Here is an 18,701-nt window from a genome sequence, read left to right on the forward strand (position 1 = left end):
GTCTCCTTTGGAACCCACACCATTTGAGGCCCCTTCATATTGGTGATGATGTCCTTGGGCACCCAAATGGAGTGGTTCTAACTTCTTTCCTTCTTCCCAACCTTGTGAGCAACCACCTTGCCATTTGTCTTCTTTTTTATCGCATAGGAGGTGCTATTGCTTTTGTTCCTCCGGTTGGGCTAGGTGTAGATGAGAGAACTCTTGATTGTGAGCTTCTTTTTGTTCTTCTCATCCGGAAGCTTCTTCCTTGGTTGAGGATACTTGTTGGACTTGTGGCCTTCTTTGTGGCACTTTGAGCAAGTCACGGTGGACCCCTTCTCAAGTTTCTTCACCATGTCTTCACGATTATCTTGAGAAGATTGGACATTGCTCTCTATGCCTTTGCCCTTCAATCTATACAAGTCCTTCATGAGCCTTTCCATTTCTTGCTTGAGCTCATCATTCTCCTTGGCAATGAGATCATCACATGATTCTATAATAACATTCTCATTGCATTTCTCATTGCAAGGGTTAGAGCAAGATTCATCAATTAAATCAATGCAAGAAGTTGAAGCATCTACCCTAGAGATTGGAATTGCACAAGGGATAGTTTGCTTCATTTCCAAAGAGTCATTAATATCATTAATGCTCTCAAATTTTAATTTGAGCTCTTCATGCTCCTTGCTAAGCAATTTGAATTTGCACATCAAATCTTCAAAATTTGTAGCAAGGGAAGCATTTAGATTATTGAGAGTATTAGGGTTTTTAATTTCTTTTGATTGCTTCTTAATGACTTTTTGGTGCTCATGAATAAGGTCAAGAAGTTCATCAATTGAAGGAGAGTCGGAGTCATCATCACTTACATCGCTATCCATATCTTTGGCCATAAAGCATGTGTTGGATGATGATCCCATGCGGGTGGTGAATTTCTTATTTGATTCATCACTTGAACTTGCACTTGTTTCTTCACCACTGCTAACCCATTCATCAAATATGGCAAATGATTCATGCTTGGGCTTCTTCTCCTTCTTTTGCTTGTTCTTCTTGAACTTCTTCTCAACCTTCATAAGTTGATGGTGAGACCCATCTTTGAGGAAGACCATATACCCCATTGAGTTTATTTCCTTCAAGCATTTGTTCATCTTCTTTACTTGCTTGTAGAGGTTGGGGTGCATTGGCTCTTTATCATCACTTGAGGAGCTTCTTGCATCCTCTTCTTTCTCATCACTTGAGCTACCTTTGATGGCCATCTTCTTCAACTTCTTGAGTTGCTTGCATGCAAGTGCACTATATGTTGGTGAAGAAGATGGCGCTTTTGTCTTGATGTCATTGCGTAGCTCATGGGCGATCACCTTGTTAAAGACTTGATTTGGTGTCAACGTGTCGAGCTCTTTCTCATATAGAATTGTGGTCACCAAATCATAGTCCGGCCTTCGGAGTGGGTGAAGGATCTTGCGAATGAGTTCCAAATCTTCAATTTGCTTCACACCTAGGGAATTAATCTCATTCACAAGAGTGTTCAACCGTGAGTACATGGAATCGGCATTCTCATCATCATGTTGCTTAAAACTATTAAGCTTATCAATGAGAACATGATATCTTTCATTGGCTACATCCTCCGTGCCCTCATGGTTCTCAATGATAGTCTTCCATAGCTCTTTAGCATTTTCACAAGAATAAACACGATTGAACACATTATCACTAAGAGAAGACAAGATTATGCATTTTGCGGTGACATCATGTTGCTTCTCTTGTTGACCATTATTCTTTACACCTTCACTCACAACTCTCCAAATATTTAACCCCGTTGCTTGGAGATGGGCTTGCATTAAGATCTTCCATCGTTGGAAGCCCGTGCCATCGAACCGTGGAGTGGGTCTAAAAGGATCCATCCTTCCCCCTAAGAGCTAACTCACTAGGCGGTGAAGCCTACCGATCTAATGAGCCGGTAAACACAAATTTGCTAATGGAATTGGCTTTCTTTGTGAGAGAAGTGAGTCCCGGCTCTGATACCAATTGAAAGAGATCGGGAGCTCTAGATTGAGAGGGGGAGGGGGTGAATTAGGCACTCTAAATACCTTAACCTATGGCTCCAACTAGTTTGCACAAAACTTAAACTAAAATAAGCTATCTAGATGTGCAACTACGGTTCACCTTAGTGTGAAACCCTCATCCCAAAAGAGTTTTGCAACCTATAGCCAATCCTAGCAAGATACTACGCTATGAAAGTAAAGGCACATAAGTTGCAATATGAAATGCGGAAGCTAAAGGAAAGGAATGAGAGAAAGCGAACTCTCGACACGAGGATATATCCCGTGGTTCGGTTTGCCACAAAGGCGCGCCTCCGTCCACGTTGTTGAAGCACTCACGAAGAGTATCACTTCCCGGCAATCAATTCTCTTCTGTGAACATAATCACGGTCACCTTGATCCCGATATCCACTAAAGGAGATTGCCCACGAAGGAGGGGTCTCCGTCCCACGCACAATGTTGTCGACGCCGCTCCACACAAAGCCGGAGGGTCGTTGACGTGCCGGCGAGCCACCAATGCTCCAAGGAGGCCGACGCACCGAAATACAAGTGTGGTTCACTCTAGAACCAGCCACAAGGATCTCAACCTTGCTTGTTCACTCAATCAAGAGCTAATCTAGCATTCACACTTACAAAGCTAGTGCTAAAACCTAAGGATATGATCTCTATGCTCTTGGATGGCTTGGAGGTGTTCTTGGACGTGTGTGTGATGTTTTGGGACTCCAGCAATCTTCAAATGGCCAGGGGAACACATATATATAGGCCACCAACTCAAGAGAGCCGTTACTAGCCGTTGGCAAGTTTTCTGCGTAGGCATCGGAACATCCGGTCTCTCTCAGCAACTGGACTAGCCGTTAGACTTCCTGACAAGTCTGCAAAGCCATCGGTTCATCCGATCATAGGGCATCGGTTCAACCGGTCTCTCACAGCAACTTGACTAGCCGTTGGACCTCCCTCTTCTGGTGATGTCATTGCTCCGACTCGATGCTCCGACGCACCACCGGTTCAACCTGTGTTGAAGGCTTGGCTCCTGCGCAACTTGCATCGTCTCTGGAACACAGTACATCGATTGCACCGATGCCCCTTCTTAGACCGTCGGTTCAACCGGTGCTTCACTTGATCTTCACATGATCTCTAGAGGATGCTCGGACTTGCACTATGCCAGGTTGTCGGATCTTCCGACAACCATCGGATGCACCGATACTTCAGGCATCGGTTCTTCCGGTGCTACTGATTTCTGTAGAACTCGTCTAATTCAGCGTTTCTTTGAGTTCTTTCTTCGTATTTTGCTTTGCATGGCCTTTTTACTTCATCCCTGGGATCTAGAAATGTTCTCTTAACAAAATCATTAGTCTCATTGATTGTGTTGTCATACGATCACCAAAATCACTCGAAATGATATAAATGGTGCCATGTTCGTTACACTTATGTTGTTTTGGTTCTTGATTTTCCCTATCGATTTCTTTGTATCATTTTGTTTATGTTTTTGTGGTTTAATAACTTGGTGTTGATTAATGCGTACGTGCCCTTTTAAGTCATGTACACCATTGTTCTGATCATATGAATTTTATACTCGTTACATTGGAATAGTGAAGCATAGAAAAAATAAGCTTAATGGTAATCTTGTACTAGTACTAATTTTTCAGTACAAACAATAATGTTAGCTTCCTTGATTAGTAGCTATAGTACTCAAACTGCATGTGCATTTGTCTACCTAGCAGGTAATAACTAGGTTCACTGAACGTGGACAGCTAGCTCCTCTAGCCCGAATCTGCATAGATTCTTATTTTTCCCCTACATACATCTCCATGTATGAAAAGATGGCAAGCATTGGTTTTATTCGTAAATCCGCTTTGGGATCCATTGGTAATAAATTTCTAAGGGAAAATGTGGAGGGCGCGTTAAATTACCGCGAGATAACGACATGAAGCACCTACATACATAGAAAACAAAGTATGTATAAGTCTCTAACGTGAGATTTTCTCTTAACAATACAGAAATTAAAATTGTTCTGCGTTGAAATACTGTGTTCACTATATAGGTTTACAGCCACCACCAAACTAGCTTATACAGCACTGCACACACTACTAACATCGTCACTACTAGAGTCGTCGTTGCTTATTTCTCCCTCCATCCTAAATTATAGACATTTTAGCATTTCTAAGAATATAGGTTTTACATGCCCACTGTATTTCATTAAGAGAAAGCCAATCGTCTTCTGGTCGTGAGAACCCTTCGAATTCTAGCTGCGCTAGCGAGGGGGATTTTTATTGTGCAACACCAGATTTTGAGACTTGGGTGGGTGGCACCTGGACTGGGTGACGATCTACCACTATGCTACAAGCTCACCTGCATCAATTGGTAAATATATCAGGTTTGTTGTGGAAGCAGGCCTCCACTACGTTTTTACACATACATCCAAGCATGTATGAAAATTGAGGAGGCAAAGAATGTGGTGGGATCCACCAATATATGGTGTGACGTTGGAAAAGAATTTGCCCCCCTCGAAAGTAAAGAACGAAAACGTCTGTAACAGAATAGCTGCAGTGCGGCCGTACTACCAACCATGAGGACAGTAGCATGACGACACATATGTGGTCCACGGTCCAAACACCATGCTCCCCTTTCGAGCGTATCATCATCATCCTGGGCGGCACGACCGACGTGCTGTGCCTTTTCCCAAAAGAAACGCCACTACAAACCACAAGTGTGAGTTCTCAACTGGCTCTTTTTTTTTGTTTTGTGAAAGGCTCAACCGATTCGATGTAACTAATTCATGTAAGGTTGTTACCTAACCGTCAGGCTGCTAATTTACCAAATAAAATGCTAAATAGGGTATATTGATGGCTACCTCATGATTACATACACATACATACATAAAATAAAATAAATAAATCCAGGACGTCGGACAGCCCCCTTCACCGGCCTCCCCCGTCGCACCACGATCTTGCCCTTGGCAGGCCCATGAGTATGGTAGTGGTGTTTGTTCGTGAGCGGGCCATGAGTGACAGGGCCCATGCGGAAGAGCCCAACTCGACGAGATGCAAGGTCGTTGATCCGGGCCAAAGGCATCTCATGGGTAAGGGTGGTAATGGACTATTACCCTGATGCATTTTTCACAATCTAACTTGACTTTTAATTTTTTAGTTTAAAACTGTATAAGATCTGAGTCCAGCCTTTAAATTATCTAAGCTAAAAAAATAAATCTCTTTATCACCCCTACTCACGGGGGTCATTCTACTCAGCTGGAAAGCGTTTAGGCAAAATGCAGAGCAATTCGATGACCATCAATAAATAGGAACCCATAAAAACGGTGCACAAAATTGACGAGATTTGGAGAGCAAAACTGCAACTCGCAGATTATATATAATCCAAAAGAAAGAAATCGAGGAATTTGATACTAAAAAAACTACCCAAAAAGAAAAAAAAAATCAGCAGTCAGTATACAATGCTAGTATATTTTAACAGGGGAGCAGCATCTGGAGCCGCCGGCTCAGCCGGCGGCGGCGCGGCGCGCGAGCCGCGTCCGCCTCTCCTCGGAGAGCTGCCTGGCCAGCCCGGCGAGCGCGTCGGCGTTGCTCCCTTCCCCGGGCACCGGTTCGTTCCTCCCGGTCTCCACGTTCACCCTCGACACCCGCTGCGCCAGCATCCGCTCCCCGATCCCCATGAGCGTGCGCATGTTCTCCGGCGTGGCGGCGTCCACGGTCGCCGCGGCGCCGCGGAGCGAGCTGTCCTGGATGCGGAGGTAGTCGCGGTCGCTGTGGAGCGACTGGAACAGCACGCCGGCGTGGATGTCCACGAGGTCCGAGCTGGCCGCCATGAAGATGTCGATGATGGGCGCCATGCCCTTGTTGCGGAGCCACCGGACGACGCCCCACCGGGAGCACTGCCGCGCCGTGAAGAGACCCTCGTCGGACGCCGACCCCGTCCCGATCGACAGCACCAGGAACTTGCGGCAGTCCGCCGGCCTCACCGGGAACAGCTCCTCCTTGTCCTTGCCCAGCATCTTCTTGGTGATCTGCGTCATCGCGACCATGGTCTGCGCATGATTTTAATTTCGGGCCTGATGGTCAGCAGCTTTCCACTTTTGTTGGGTTCTGGCTGCATTCGATCGATTGCCGGGTTGTTGGCGGCGACACCGCCGTCGATGAGGTTGTACTCGCGGGCCTTGCCGCCGGCGTCTTGGGTCTTGAAGTAGTGCGCCGGGAGGTAGGTCGGCGCCGCGGACGTGCTGATGCACACATCGGAGAGCAGCGCGTTCTTCAGCGGCGTGCTCCTAGCCTGCAAATTGATCGACCACGGTGACTGAATCGTGCATGGAAATTTCCAGAGGCGGTCCTCCGCCACCTCCTGGCCCGGAGGACCGCCTCTGGACCACCTCTGAGCACGTCCAATCGCCGCCGCCTAGCCCCGGCAATACCGGAGCTCGCGCGCGCAATTAAGATCACACCGCCGTGCCAAGGCCAAGTCTTGGTCCCGGTGCGTGCCCACCAAGCTGCCAGACCACTTTGCCGCCCGCTGCACTGCACCACCGTTCTCTATGCGCGGTGTAGGACCTCACCGCCGATAGCCCTCACCGCCGGCCAAATTCGCCATACCGAAGGAGACCGCGGGCCTAGAAGGGGGAAAGAATCATCGCCGCCAGAAAAAGGAACTCGGCGCGCGAGCCATCTAGCACCTCCGCCATGCCATCGCTGTCGACGCTCGCCACGCCGGAGTGCAGAGCAAAAGTGAGAGAAAAGGGGGAGAAGAGATGGAGAAGAAGAAAGGAGAGGGCAGCCGCCGAGGGAGCAGAACCGTAGGGGCAGCCCTCGCCACCGAAGCCGCCCAGCCAAGCCTCGCAGCCCCCACCCCCCGCCGGCTCGTGGGCCAGCCATGTAAGAGAGAAAATTGAAAAAGGGTGAATGGAAGGAAACCCGAACTGGGCTGGTTTTGGCCCAAACCCAAAGAATCCCGGACCGGCCTTTGATCCCTTCCGGCCCGACATAGCCTACTAAGCACAGTACCGTTCTTCTTTTCCTTTTTGCAGTAAAACCCGACGTGTGGGACCCACATGTCAGTCTCTCAGTTTGACTGACCAGTGGGCCCCCGCTGACAGTGGAAACCACCTCGGACCGTTGACCGATCAACTGTCAATGTTGACCAGGTCAATGCTGATGTCAGCAGGGCCACTGCTAACATCAGCGGGCCGGAACCTTGGGTGACGCCATGCTGATGTCAGCATGACACATGGCGCAATCTAGAGCCACCACATATCACCCCATGTGATTTTCTATTTTCGATAATTTTTTATTAATTTTAGAAAATAGTTTAATCTTCAAAAAATCATAATAAATCAATCGGACCTCCGAAAAATATGAAATAAATTTTATAATTCATATAAAATCATGATCTACCTGTTAAGAGTAGATTTTGTCTTGACTTGGATCTTATTTGAGCAGTTTTGTGCATCTTTGCACTTTAGCACCTATGTTTATACGTATTTATGATTAGATCCCCACAAGAAAAGTTGACCAATGTTGATGGTCGTGAAGTGTTAAATTTGACCATCAACTAGACTCGGTAATAAAGGAAAACTATACGCCTTACTTGCATATTTTTATCACTAACTTAGTTCCACAGCTATTTTGGAGTTTACATGATTTCAGATGAGCAAGAGTGAAATAAGGTGAAAACACGACGAAGACACCACGCAACTACGCAGAAGATCACATCCGGCATCACACACTTATAAGGAGGGACCACCTGGCAGAGCAAACGGGGGCGCCACGGAAGATGCACAAGAGGATAAGGATAAGGGCCCACGTGTCTGCCTGCCAGCAAAGGATATGGACTAGGGGACACCAGGTGGGGTCGACCGACCCCACAAGTCGGCTGAACCTGGCATGGTTCCGTCTAGGTCCATCTTGAGGAGGAGTAGCCCCTACGCCACCTGATCACCTTCCATATGTGCAGATGGCGGGAACCGACCTCCACTAGTATAAATAGGGCCCCTCTCCCTCTCATTGAACACACACACACACACACACACACCATTTCACACACCCACTCTCTCTCAAGGCTCACTTGCTCTTAGTGTAGGGTAGCGGAGCTAGGCTAGTTTTCCCTTAGCGAAGCAAGTTGTCCTCGGAGTCATTGAGCGATCCTCGACTCTAGGTATGGCTTTGTATTCTATCTGTCAGTACTCTATTCATAATATAGAGCTTGATCATGGTTACTTTACTATTTCGATAGTTTATCAATCCATGCTTCTTTTTATCATGAGTTGTGTGACGAGTATGGTTAGGCCAGATGATCCGGGTACGGATATTGGTTCGTTGTGCTTTTGGGCTTGCTCTAGTGTTCTACTTGTCCATCCGAATGATGGGAGACCCGGGGACGCTAGAGTAGTGACCTCACACACGGGCGTTGTGCTCGGGTATGCGGGATCCTTTAGATATGACTGTGTTCCACGATGTGACTGGGGTAAACGGCAGGAGATGACAATCCTGTCCGTCCGTCGTAATAGCTGTGTTGTGATTAGTGTATTCCCCGACGTTTGGGTATGGTGTAGGAGTTCATGCAAAGAGGTAACGAGACTGGATGTTCTCCAGTGCGGGATCTTCTCCCCGCTATCCCAATTTTCTGGCACCTGCAGCCCTAACCATGTTCTAACATAACATTTGCTTTGAATAGATACATTAGGACCCCTAACCTAGCCCAAGCTCCCGCTAACTTAACATAGGATAGTTAGTTCGTTCTTTCATTCTTTTATTCTTTTCTTCCTTGGGTGTTAGTTGTGTGCTTGTGTCACATTATCCTGATTTATCTTCTTTACAACTTACCCCTGCTAGAGTTTTACCTATTACTTGAGAAACAATGTCATGATTAATGTTAAGTACAATGCCTTTGCCACTTCCATCCTTTAGGAAAATATAAATAACGATACCCTTACTCTCTGGGTCAAATGCTACAACGGTATATCCAGCGCTTGCAGATCCCATTTGTAATCGTATAGACTATACCACGAGAGTGGCGCTTCTTGGTGCAGTTGCTAGGGATGGGCTTAACACCCCCGTTCCTAGTGGTTATGCTAAGAAAAGTCAACAAGCATTTCTGGCGCTGTTGCCGGGAACTAACAACTCCTGGTGGCGACGTTAAGAATGTCAACAACCAATGACCCGAACAACCAGAAGACTCCGGAGGACTTCTCGACGCCCAGAAGACCCATGAAGATGACCCGAACAACCAGAAGCCCCAGAGATCCGAGAAGACTATGGAGAATTGACAGGTTCACGCTCATCTACAATTTGAGAACCTATTAGGCATTGCTTGCTAAATTATGCTCTCACTTTACTTTTCCGTTGTGATGATATGAACCTGCATAGCCACATAATTCACCTACACTCCTTGAATCCTATATCTCATTATCGGTTAAAATGAGATACTTGGTTACTTCTTTGCATAAAGTGTTTTGTGGGATGGTGGGATGCTAGTTTTCGCGTGAGTGGCGATCCATCTGTGAGGAGTTGGTGATTATGGTTATACTGCGGGAGCAAGTGAACTAAACTAATCGTTGATTAGGGGCTTGTTGATGGTTTCATTCGACCCGTTTTGACCAGTAACTCCGGCATGAAAACTATGCATAAAAGTCGAATAAGTGGTAGCTTAGGATTAAATTATACAAGTGCTAGTTTGAGAATGCATGCAGGTGAATTTAAGCTTAATTTGGAGCTAGATGGTAGGTCATGATCCAAGGTACAACTTTTCAACAAATCAGATGGCGACACGTGTTGTCACATAGATCAAAGGGCCCACCAGAGCAAGAAATCCAACGTGTCAGAAGCTTACGCATGTGTCAAGGCCATAGGGACCCACCAGTAAGCTTCCTGGCCAAAGGCGGTGGCCAGGGGGTGGGGCCCACCAGTCGACCGACCAGTGGGTCCCACCACCAACACTAAGCTTTGGCCAGTGGCTTCCAGGCAGCTTCCTTAGGTAGGTTCACCAAGCCTCACCTGCTGCAACTCGACCGAGAAGATCCCATTGCTCCTCCCTATAAATATGAGATTGGGGGGGGCTAGAATAGGACACACACATGTCACACCCTCACCTCTCATTCTTCACTTGGAGCTTGGGAGCTCTCCTTAGGTGCTTAGGCAGCCTAGGAGGTCCGGAGAAATAGGGAGAGAGTGAGGAGAAGCCGGGGGAAGTGTCGGTCTTGTCGGCACTCTTCTTCGCTTGTACCTCGACAGATGCTTATCGGTCTGTAAGTGTTCGTGACTATTTCAGTTTCATAATTACATTTCAAGTTCAGTTAGTAGTTTTATGCAGTTTACTAAATTGAGTGTCTACTAGTATTATAGTAGTTAGATCCAATCTAAGACTCCTGATAGAGACGAATGATCATGGCCAGGACTAGAGTTAGTAAACAATAGTGTAGGCATGGTGCCTAGGCTAGACTTTACATTCGATTGTTGTGCCTCCCACTATTTGTAGAGGTAGCCTGCAGGTAGTGCCAGCCCTATTTAGTGCCATCGTAATTCTTCACATTTGGTTGCATGATAGCAGCCTATGTTGGAACTTCTGGTTTGACCAGGCGAAGCCGGCGCCCGACGTAAACAGCTGATTTTTAGTCTGATCTTACCTTGAATCTAAATAGTCCTCTCTACCCTGTGTTGTGTCCTTGGTTGAGCCTGAACCTTAGATATCGTACTCACATTCTCTTGGATTCGATAACCCTTGAAATACTCTGAGGTGAAAGCTATATCGGTATCCGTACGCTTGCGGATTCTTTCGTGAGGTTCTATTACCCAAGGCAGCTTTCTGGCACTGTTGCTATTACATTAGTAGTGACGCTAGGAAGTGCCAACAGGACTCGGGATGTGTGTTGAGCATGTCGTGCGAGTACCTATGGCGGGTACAAGAGGATTCCTTCGGGAATTCGATCCTTCAGGATCAGAGAGGAAGGAGGCGTAGAGAGGCGATACCTGTGATGGGTGCCTGTCGCGGACCGTTGCGTCAGAGACGCACTTGTGACGAAGATGCTCATTTCGGCAAGTAAGGACCGAGTTAGCTAGACCTGGTGACGGATCTATGTCAGCATGCACACCACTTATCCTTTTTGAGGAAGGATCCGATCCGAGCTAGCTACACGCGGCACCAAGCCTGCAAAAGGATAGTGATTAGTGCAAGGGGAGGGCCAGCATTGGTGTGAAGGGATGCTGGTCCTCGCGAGCCCCGACACAGCAGGGAGAGGCTTCACAGTCCTGGGACGGTCTCTCGCAGGAAACTGTACCCAGACCCGGGAAAGTAGGATGGTGGCCGTAGCCGTTAGTTTTGTGACAGTAGACCGGTGCTTTGTAGTTAGTCAGAGTTGCTACCAGCTATCTACGTAGCGAGTTGGTCCATGTGTACAATCGCTGCAGGGTGTAAAACTATACGTATAGCCATGTACTCGGTCATGTATAACTCTTGATCTGGCTTCACTAACTAGAGTAGTGTTTCTTGACATTTCTACCTCCCTCTAGCCTTTTTGCCTACTTGAATAGCAATTGAGGTGTGAGGAGTGGGAGTTCTCGCACCGCCTTGGTGGGTTGTGATTAGTCTGAAGGAGTGAGTGGACCGGGAGTTCGGGATGCCGGAATAGCCCGAGTATGAAGGATGTTGGATGTCATACTTGTGTTAGCGCCGCTGCTTGCTTAGGAAAACCTCAGCTCAATCCTTGGCTACTTTTCTCACCTTTGCATCCACTTAAAGCTGCATTCGGATGGTGACGTGAACCTATCCCATCCTTAGGGATAGTCTGATAGAAACAGGCCCCAACATGAAGACCAAGCTCTACGATGAGGAACTAAGCTAAGGATCTGGCGTACCAGCTGATATCTGACCTAAAGACCAATCCCGATGAAGAGAAAAGAAACTAAGGACGGCTCGTGCTACGCGCAGGGTTGCATGTAGAGGAAAGGTGTTCGTCAAGGATGGCCCAGAAGCTTAGCTTCCGTATTTTGCTTTCTGTTTGTTTTCTCTTTAGCCCAAGGGGGCTTATACTTGTAAACTCATACCACAATCCTTTGGATTATGTAATAAATAAACCCGTGTGATAGTTTTATCGAGAAGTATGGTTGTGATATGTAATTCAAAGGAGTTCTGTATGTGATAGCTATTGATCCAGGGACTATAACGAGGATATAGAAAGTCAGGTTGTCCATCCGAAAACCTGGTTCATTTCAGGCTACTCCGCAATTCGAGCGTCCAACCTCTGCGGCTCCATCCCTATGACCCTGCCGGCCTACCGAGCCAAGCGTCGCCGTCGTGCCGAGCTGAGTACTGCCGCCGCCAACCCGGCGCACCGAGCGCTGCCAGCCTGCTGCCGCCACTGCTGTGGCTGTGGATCTAAGCGCCTTCACTGTGCCGAGCCTAGCGCCGCTGCTGCCGTTTGCTAGCCTAGGGTTGTCATCGCCGCCATCTACAAGCCTAGGGGCTGGGGGAATCGGGAATTTGGAACACGGGAGCTAGAGAAGCCTGGAGGCCAGGGCAGGACAGTGTCGTGGGCAGGGGGTCGGGGTGCGAGGGGTCTGGAGTGTCGTGGGCCGCGGGGGGCAACTAAATACCTTTGATACATAGGAGGTGTTTGGGATAGCTCTGCTCTACCAAAAACAGCTCCACTCCATGGAAAATACCCAAACAAGTTAGTCAGCTCCACTCCAATCTAAGAAAAACTAGCTCCACTCCAAGGTTTTTTGCGACCTCCTCAAGAGGTGCTCCACCAAATAGTGGAGCTGGTGGTGTTGGAAATAATTACCCATCTGCCACTGATGACACAACTCCCATACCCTTTCACAGACAAAAAAGAAAAGTCAACAGTGCTCTGCAGTGCTCCCGCCGCCGCTGTCGTAGTCGGCCGCCGCCGAGGCTCTTGGCCAACTCAACACCGTCAGAGCCGCCCTTGCTTGCCGCCATTGCAGCCGCTTACTGCCGTGCCGTCTTCCCACCGCCCGTCGCCAGGGCTCGCAGTGCCCTACCGCCTGGGCTAGCGGCCGGCCATCGCCGGGGCTCGCGGCGACCCCGCCGCTTGGGCTCGCGGCTAGCCACCGCCGGGCCTCGTGGCGACCCCGTCACCTGGGCTTGCGGTCGCGCGCCGTCGGGGCTCGCACCCCCCCCCCCCGCCGCTAGGGCTCGCAGCCCCTCACCGCGTGGAGTCACGGCCACACGCCGCCGGGGCTCGCCGGTGCCAGGCTAAGCACCTGCACTACTAGATCCGCTCGCTAGGGATACATTAGCGGCACTCCCCTCCACATACGGGAATGGGAAGAGGTGGAGCATGGGAAGAGATGGAGGTAGAAGACAACCTGACTAACGGGGTCTGCGTGAAAGTGAGAGGAGTTTGGATGGGCCTAATTGGGCTGCTGCTTGCACACTGGGCCAACGGGGTGGAAAGAACTGGGCTTATGGGATTTATGGAGAGGAGCTCTCCCAAATATAATGAGAAAAAATTGATGGAGTGGAGTTGAATGGTGGAGTGGAGTTTGTGGAGTGGAACATATTTTTTTTGGAGTGGAGTGCTCCAAATAGACCCACCAGGGGCGGAGCCCAATAAGGGCCCGTGGGTGCTCCGGCACCCCCACAATTCCAAAAATTCTTTAGAGCAAGTGAATTTCGGCCCTATAGGCACCCCCTCAGACCCAAACAAAAGCACCCCCACCAGTCCAGCTAACAGCCCAAGAGAGAAAAAAGCCCACCACGAGTCCACAATTAGCTTCCTTCCATCCGAAGCCTCGCATGTCTGTTCGCCTCCCTCACGATCGATTCGCCTCCCGCCCACCGTCGACCCTCCCTGGCTCCCTCGGCCACCGGCCAGCCCTCGCCCAGTTGCCGCCCAAGCTTGACCTTGCTGCCTGCCTGCCTACGCAAGGCGGCCGCTCGCCCGCTCCCGGCCAAGCGCCCTTCCCCTGTCAGCTTGTCCGCTCCTTGGTGCAGCCGTGCAGGTGCCTGGCGGCCGGCCAGGGCCAGTACGGGCCCCCGGCAGCGCCGCCGCTGGCGCCACTAGCTTAGCTGTCCCGCGGCTCTGGCCAGGCGCCCAGGCCTGCAGGCCAACGGCGCCACGATCCCTGCGCCCAACACCAACAGGGCCTACCGGCTGCCGCCCAATCATCACTTCGTGTCCTTGTTTGTCAGGTACTTGCCTTGCCTAGTTGCCTACTCGGTGATGCTCTTGCTAGCTAATTGATTTTGCAATATGATTCTACAATTGATGCTGCAATTTGATTATGCAAATAATTAAATTGATGCTACAATTGATGATTTGTTAAATAGTTCGATCAGATCGGTCAAGCTGCTAAGAAGGCATACTTTACTCGGTTAAATGGGTCCATTGACACTGCTAGGCTATTGATGAAGCAAGGATTGCCTTTCCATGGCCATGATAAGTCCAAAGAATCGTACAACAGAGGGAACTTCTTGGAGTTCTATGATTGCTTAGCTGAACATGATCCAATTTTACGCAAAGCCGTGACTACACATGCTACAAAAAATAGCTGTTTGCTTGCTCCAGAAATTCAGAGGGACATTGTTGAATGTTTTGCAAATGAGATTGTACAATCTATCCTTGAAGAACTTGGGGATGATGTGTTTTGCTTGCTAGTGATGAGTCAAGAGATGTTTTATGTAAAGAGCAAATGGCTGTGGTGTTGAGGTATGTTGACAAAAGTGGAACTGTGAAGGATATTATGAGAGAAATCAATCATGAACAATTGACAAAGACCTTAGGTTGTGGCCATCTTGAAACTGGTAGAGGCTTAAATCAAGAGCAATGCCTTCAAAGACCCGGAGATACTCGTTGGAATTCCCATTATAAAACTCTCAAAGGTTTGGTTGACATATTTTCTACAATAATTGAAGTGCTAAAAGTTGTGGAAAAGGATGATAGAGATTGGAAAAATAGAGACCAAGCATCAAATCTGCTAGTGTATTTTCAATCTTTTGACTTTGTCTTCTATTTGCATCTCATGTTGACTACATTGTCCATCACAAATATCTTGTCATTAGCATTGCAACGCAAGGATCACGGCATTGTGAATGCCATTAAATATGTGAAAGCAACTAGAATCAATTTGGGTGATCTTAGAAAAGATGGGGTGGACAAAATTATTAGATGAAGTGAATGAGTTTTGTGATCGTCATGATATTAGTAAGTTGGAAATGGAAGATGCATATGTTAATCCTCAACATCAAAGGAAAAAAATCTGGAATCACAAACAAGCATCACTATCAAGTGGATTGTTTTAATAAGATTATTGATTGGTTGCTTCAAGAACTTGATAGCCGCTTTAATGAGACAAACTCTCAGTGGCTTGTTTGTTCAGCTACGTTCAGTCCAAGAGAATCATTTCGTGATTTTAGTGTGGAGAGTTTGATAAGCCTAGCAAAGTTATATCCTGATGATTTTGGATCTTCAAATTTGAGGGATCTAAGGGCCCAACTTAACATGTACATTGCTGATGTCCGAGAAGACAACAGATTCTCCAACTTAAACACCATTAGTGAGCTTGCACAAAAAATAGTGGAGACAGAAAAAAAATCAACAGATTCTCTAAGGTACCCGTTGCTTTTGCAACCGGTACTGAACAGATACCTTTGGCCAGGACCTTTAGCCCGTTTTCTAGTAGCAAAAGTCACGTGCTCCTGGGGGACAGTAGCACGTGCCAGCCAACTACTAGTAACCTTTTACAACGTTACACAGGCCTCGAACTGGGTCTGGTGATTCACGGGTTCTGTAGGTTTCAAATTGTTTTTTGGAGACCCGATGAAACCTTTGAATCCCGTGACTAATTTAGGATTATATGTTTTCTAACAATTTGAGATCCCGCATGATTACATGTTTTGCTTTTTTTTTTTGTTTCAATATTCTAGACGTATTAGCTCAGCATTTTAGACATGCTATTTCAACATAACTACATAAAATGTTGAACCAAATTTGGTGTATTGTTGAATCCTATATTTTGAAATGTGTTGAAACAATATATACTAGCCCTCATTTTCTATTGTTGAAAAAAAGAAAAACTAAAAACCACCAGCACTACGTACGGAGCATGGAAAAACAAATGAAAAAAATGCTTTGGTGGTGCGCACGGCATAGGGCAGTGCACCTGGTTGTGCTCCAGCTTGTCGGCGTTGGTCCCCCACCACTCTCTACCATCTGTTTGTGTTGCAAATCAATCGGGCGGGCCGTGGACAGAAGATGAAGAAAAAATTGTAAAGACTATGGCGGCTCGTTGTTTATGGGCCTACTGGTGCACATTGTGAGCCGTTAATAATGAATTAAACATATACATGTTAGCTACCTTCCACAACATAAAGCTTGCCATGCCCGCACCTCACCTGTGTACGCACACCTGCACACCGATAGAGGTAAAGTCACGTGCGCCTGGGGGACAGTAGCACGTGCCAACCAACTAGGTAGTAACCTTTTACAACGTTACACAGGCCTCGAACTCCGTCTGGTGATTCACGGGCTCTGTAGGTTCCTAATTGTTTTTGGAGACCGATGAAACCTTTGAATCCCGTGACTAATTTAGGAGTACTACCACATTATTATTCCCTGAAAACGAACCATTCGTTCTTGTCGCCCAGCATTTCTCTTCTCCTCTTCTCCACTGCCCACTGGTAGCAGCAACACCACCGCCGCCACTCCCACACTCCATAGCGAAACACCAAAGCTCATCTCCTCCTCTTCTCCATTAGGCATGCATGGAGCTCGCGACGGCGGCTCTCAGCAGCCTGCTCCCCAAGCTGGGCAGCCTCCTCGTCGATGCATACAATCTGCAGAAGGGGGTGAGGAGCGACATCAGGTTCCTCAAGGATGAAATGGAGAGGATGCAGGCTGCCCTCAGCGACTTGTCCAAGCTGCCGGCAGATCACATCAGCGACGTGGACAAGCTATGGGCGAGGGATTTGAAGGAGCTCTCCTACGATATAGAGGACAGCATCGATGCTTTCACTGTGCGCGTCCAGGCCGGTGCCCAGCCACCCAGTTTGAAGGGCTTTAGAAAGTTCGTTCACAAGATCGGCTTGGTGAAAAAGATCACGACTCGTCACCGGATCGCCATGGACATGAGTGAAATCAAGAGCCGCATCAATGAGGTGGCTGAGAGGCGAGCGAGATACAACTTACCAGGTGTTGCAGGGCAGCCTGATGCAACAACCATAGATCCTCGCTTGACAGCTCTCTACGAGCACGTGGAGAGACTCGTCGGCATCGATGGGCCATCGGAGGAGCTCATCAGCTTGCTAATGAAATCATCACATGGTGTGCGAAGTCAGGAGCTGATGGTAGTCTCTATTGTTGGCGTGGGTGGCCTTGGCAAAACGACGCTTGCCAATTCAGTGTATGAAAGGCTCAAAGAGAAGTTCGATTGCCATGCTTTTGTGTCGGTCTCCCTGAAGCCTGACATAAAGAAGGTTTTCGGAAGCTTGCTGCGGAAACTTACCAGACAAGAAGCTGGGGAAAGGGATCTCGATGAACTCATCAGTGAAATCAATATATTCCTCAGGAGTAGAAGGTATGTATTATACTCCAAGTATTGACCCATGCGAAGTGAGTTGTTCTAGTTCAGTAGTAAATAACAGAAAGCCATACCTCTAGTAATTTATTACTCTTTTAGCTAAATAATCATTATGTCCAACTTGACGCTAGTAGTTTAATGTACAAATGCTGTTCAGAGCGCGGTATACAACCTAAACAATAATCAATCTTTTCAACTAGTGTTCCTGAAATTTATTGACATATCATATTTTGGCCAGTAAACATATGCGAATGTTCCTTAAATACCACGGATTATCATATCCTATGAACTTAGAAACTGCAAAGGCCATGTGGATTTGGGCCTTTTCTGTGTGCCTTTGGCACACAACAAACTAAGCGTTTCCCGTAGTGTATGACCAAAATTATCAAAATACGCTTCTAATTGGTATTGTGGAATACCATCATTCAAATTTACTACATAAGTTAAATTAAGGGTATTTTGGAACTAAATAACCTACTTCTTTACAGTTTTGGATCCAAGGTGAGTGCTATCTATCGACCATTGAATTGATCGTCAATTTAGGATCTTCAACTTTGCTATTGACCATCAAATTGGTTGGGCACTTTACTATTGCAAATATGATCCACAACCCAAATGTACCTGCTTCCATGGTTTCTGCAGCCAGATTGACTACAGGATTTCATCTCTCTAGATCTTTCCTTTCAAAATCGTAGTTCAAAATATTTAACACTGAAGTAAAGGAAGAAATAAGTCTATTTTACCCCCTAATCCATTAATGTTGGTCTACTTAACCCTCTAACCTTTTTTTAGAAGATTAACCCTCTCACTATGAAACAAGGTATTGTACACCCCGAGCTATCCAAAACTGTCTAAATAACCTCGTAAAAGTGCTTTAAGAGGCGGTTTTGCTGATGTGGCATTACATGTGGACAGCAGCGTGGCAAATGTATGTTTTAAAATCTACTTCACACCTAAACTATCGATTTTCATCTATATAATTGGATATTTACCCCTTGATGTTTTTAGTGTTGTCTTAGTCATTTCTTGCTAAGTCTTTAGGCTATTTCGCTAATGTAGATCGCTACACAGAGGACGAACGTTCTTCCCTTCCAAATATAAATATGTTCACTAGCCACATCTACACTACTCTATTTTAGTTACATGAAAAAGT

General features: G+C 47.2%; 2 protein-coding genes across 2 annotated transcripts; one reads left to right on the forward strand and one right to left on the reverse strand.

Moving 5' to 3' along the window:
• Positions 1-5,407: 5,407 nt before the first annotated feature.
• On the reverse strand, positions 5,408-6,696 carry LOC120689204 (patatin-like protein 1). Its single transcript, XM_039971521.1, has 3 exons — positions 6,688-6,696; positions 6,129-6,290; positions 5,408-6,048 (listed from the first exon to the last, which is right to left on the reverse strand). Exons 1-3 carry the CDS (start codon positions 6,694-6,696, stop codon positions 5,503-5,505), a joined length of 717 nt encoding a protein of 238 aa, XP_039827455.1. The 3' UTR covers positions 5,408-5,502.
• Positions 6,697-16,733: 10,037 nt separating this feature from the next.
• Positions 16,734-17,570, forward strand: LOC120689205 (disease resistance protein Pik-2-like). Its single transcript, XM_039971522.1, has one exon. It carries the CDS (start codon positions 16,734-16,736, stop codon positions 17,568-17,570), a length of 837 nt encoding a protein of 278 aa, XP_039827456.1.
• Positions 17,571-18,701: the final 1,131 nt, after the last annotated feature.

This window comes from Panicum virgatum, chromosome 9N, assembly GCF_016808335.1.
Source record: "Panicum virgatum strain AP13 chromosome 9N, P.virgatum_v5, whole genome shotgun sequence".
NCBI lineage: Eukaryota > Viridiplantae > Streptophyta > Magnoliopsida > Poales > Poaceae > Panicum > Panicum virgatum.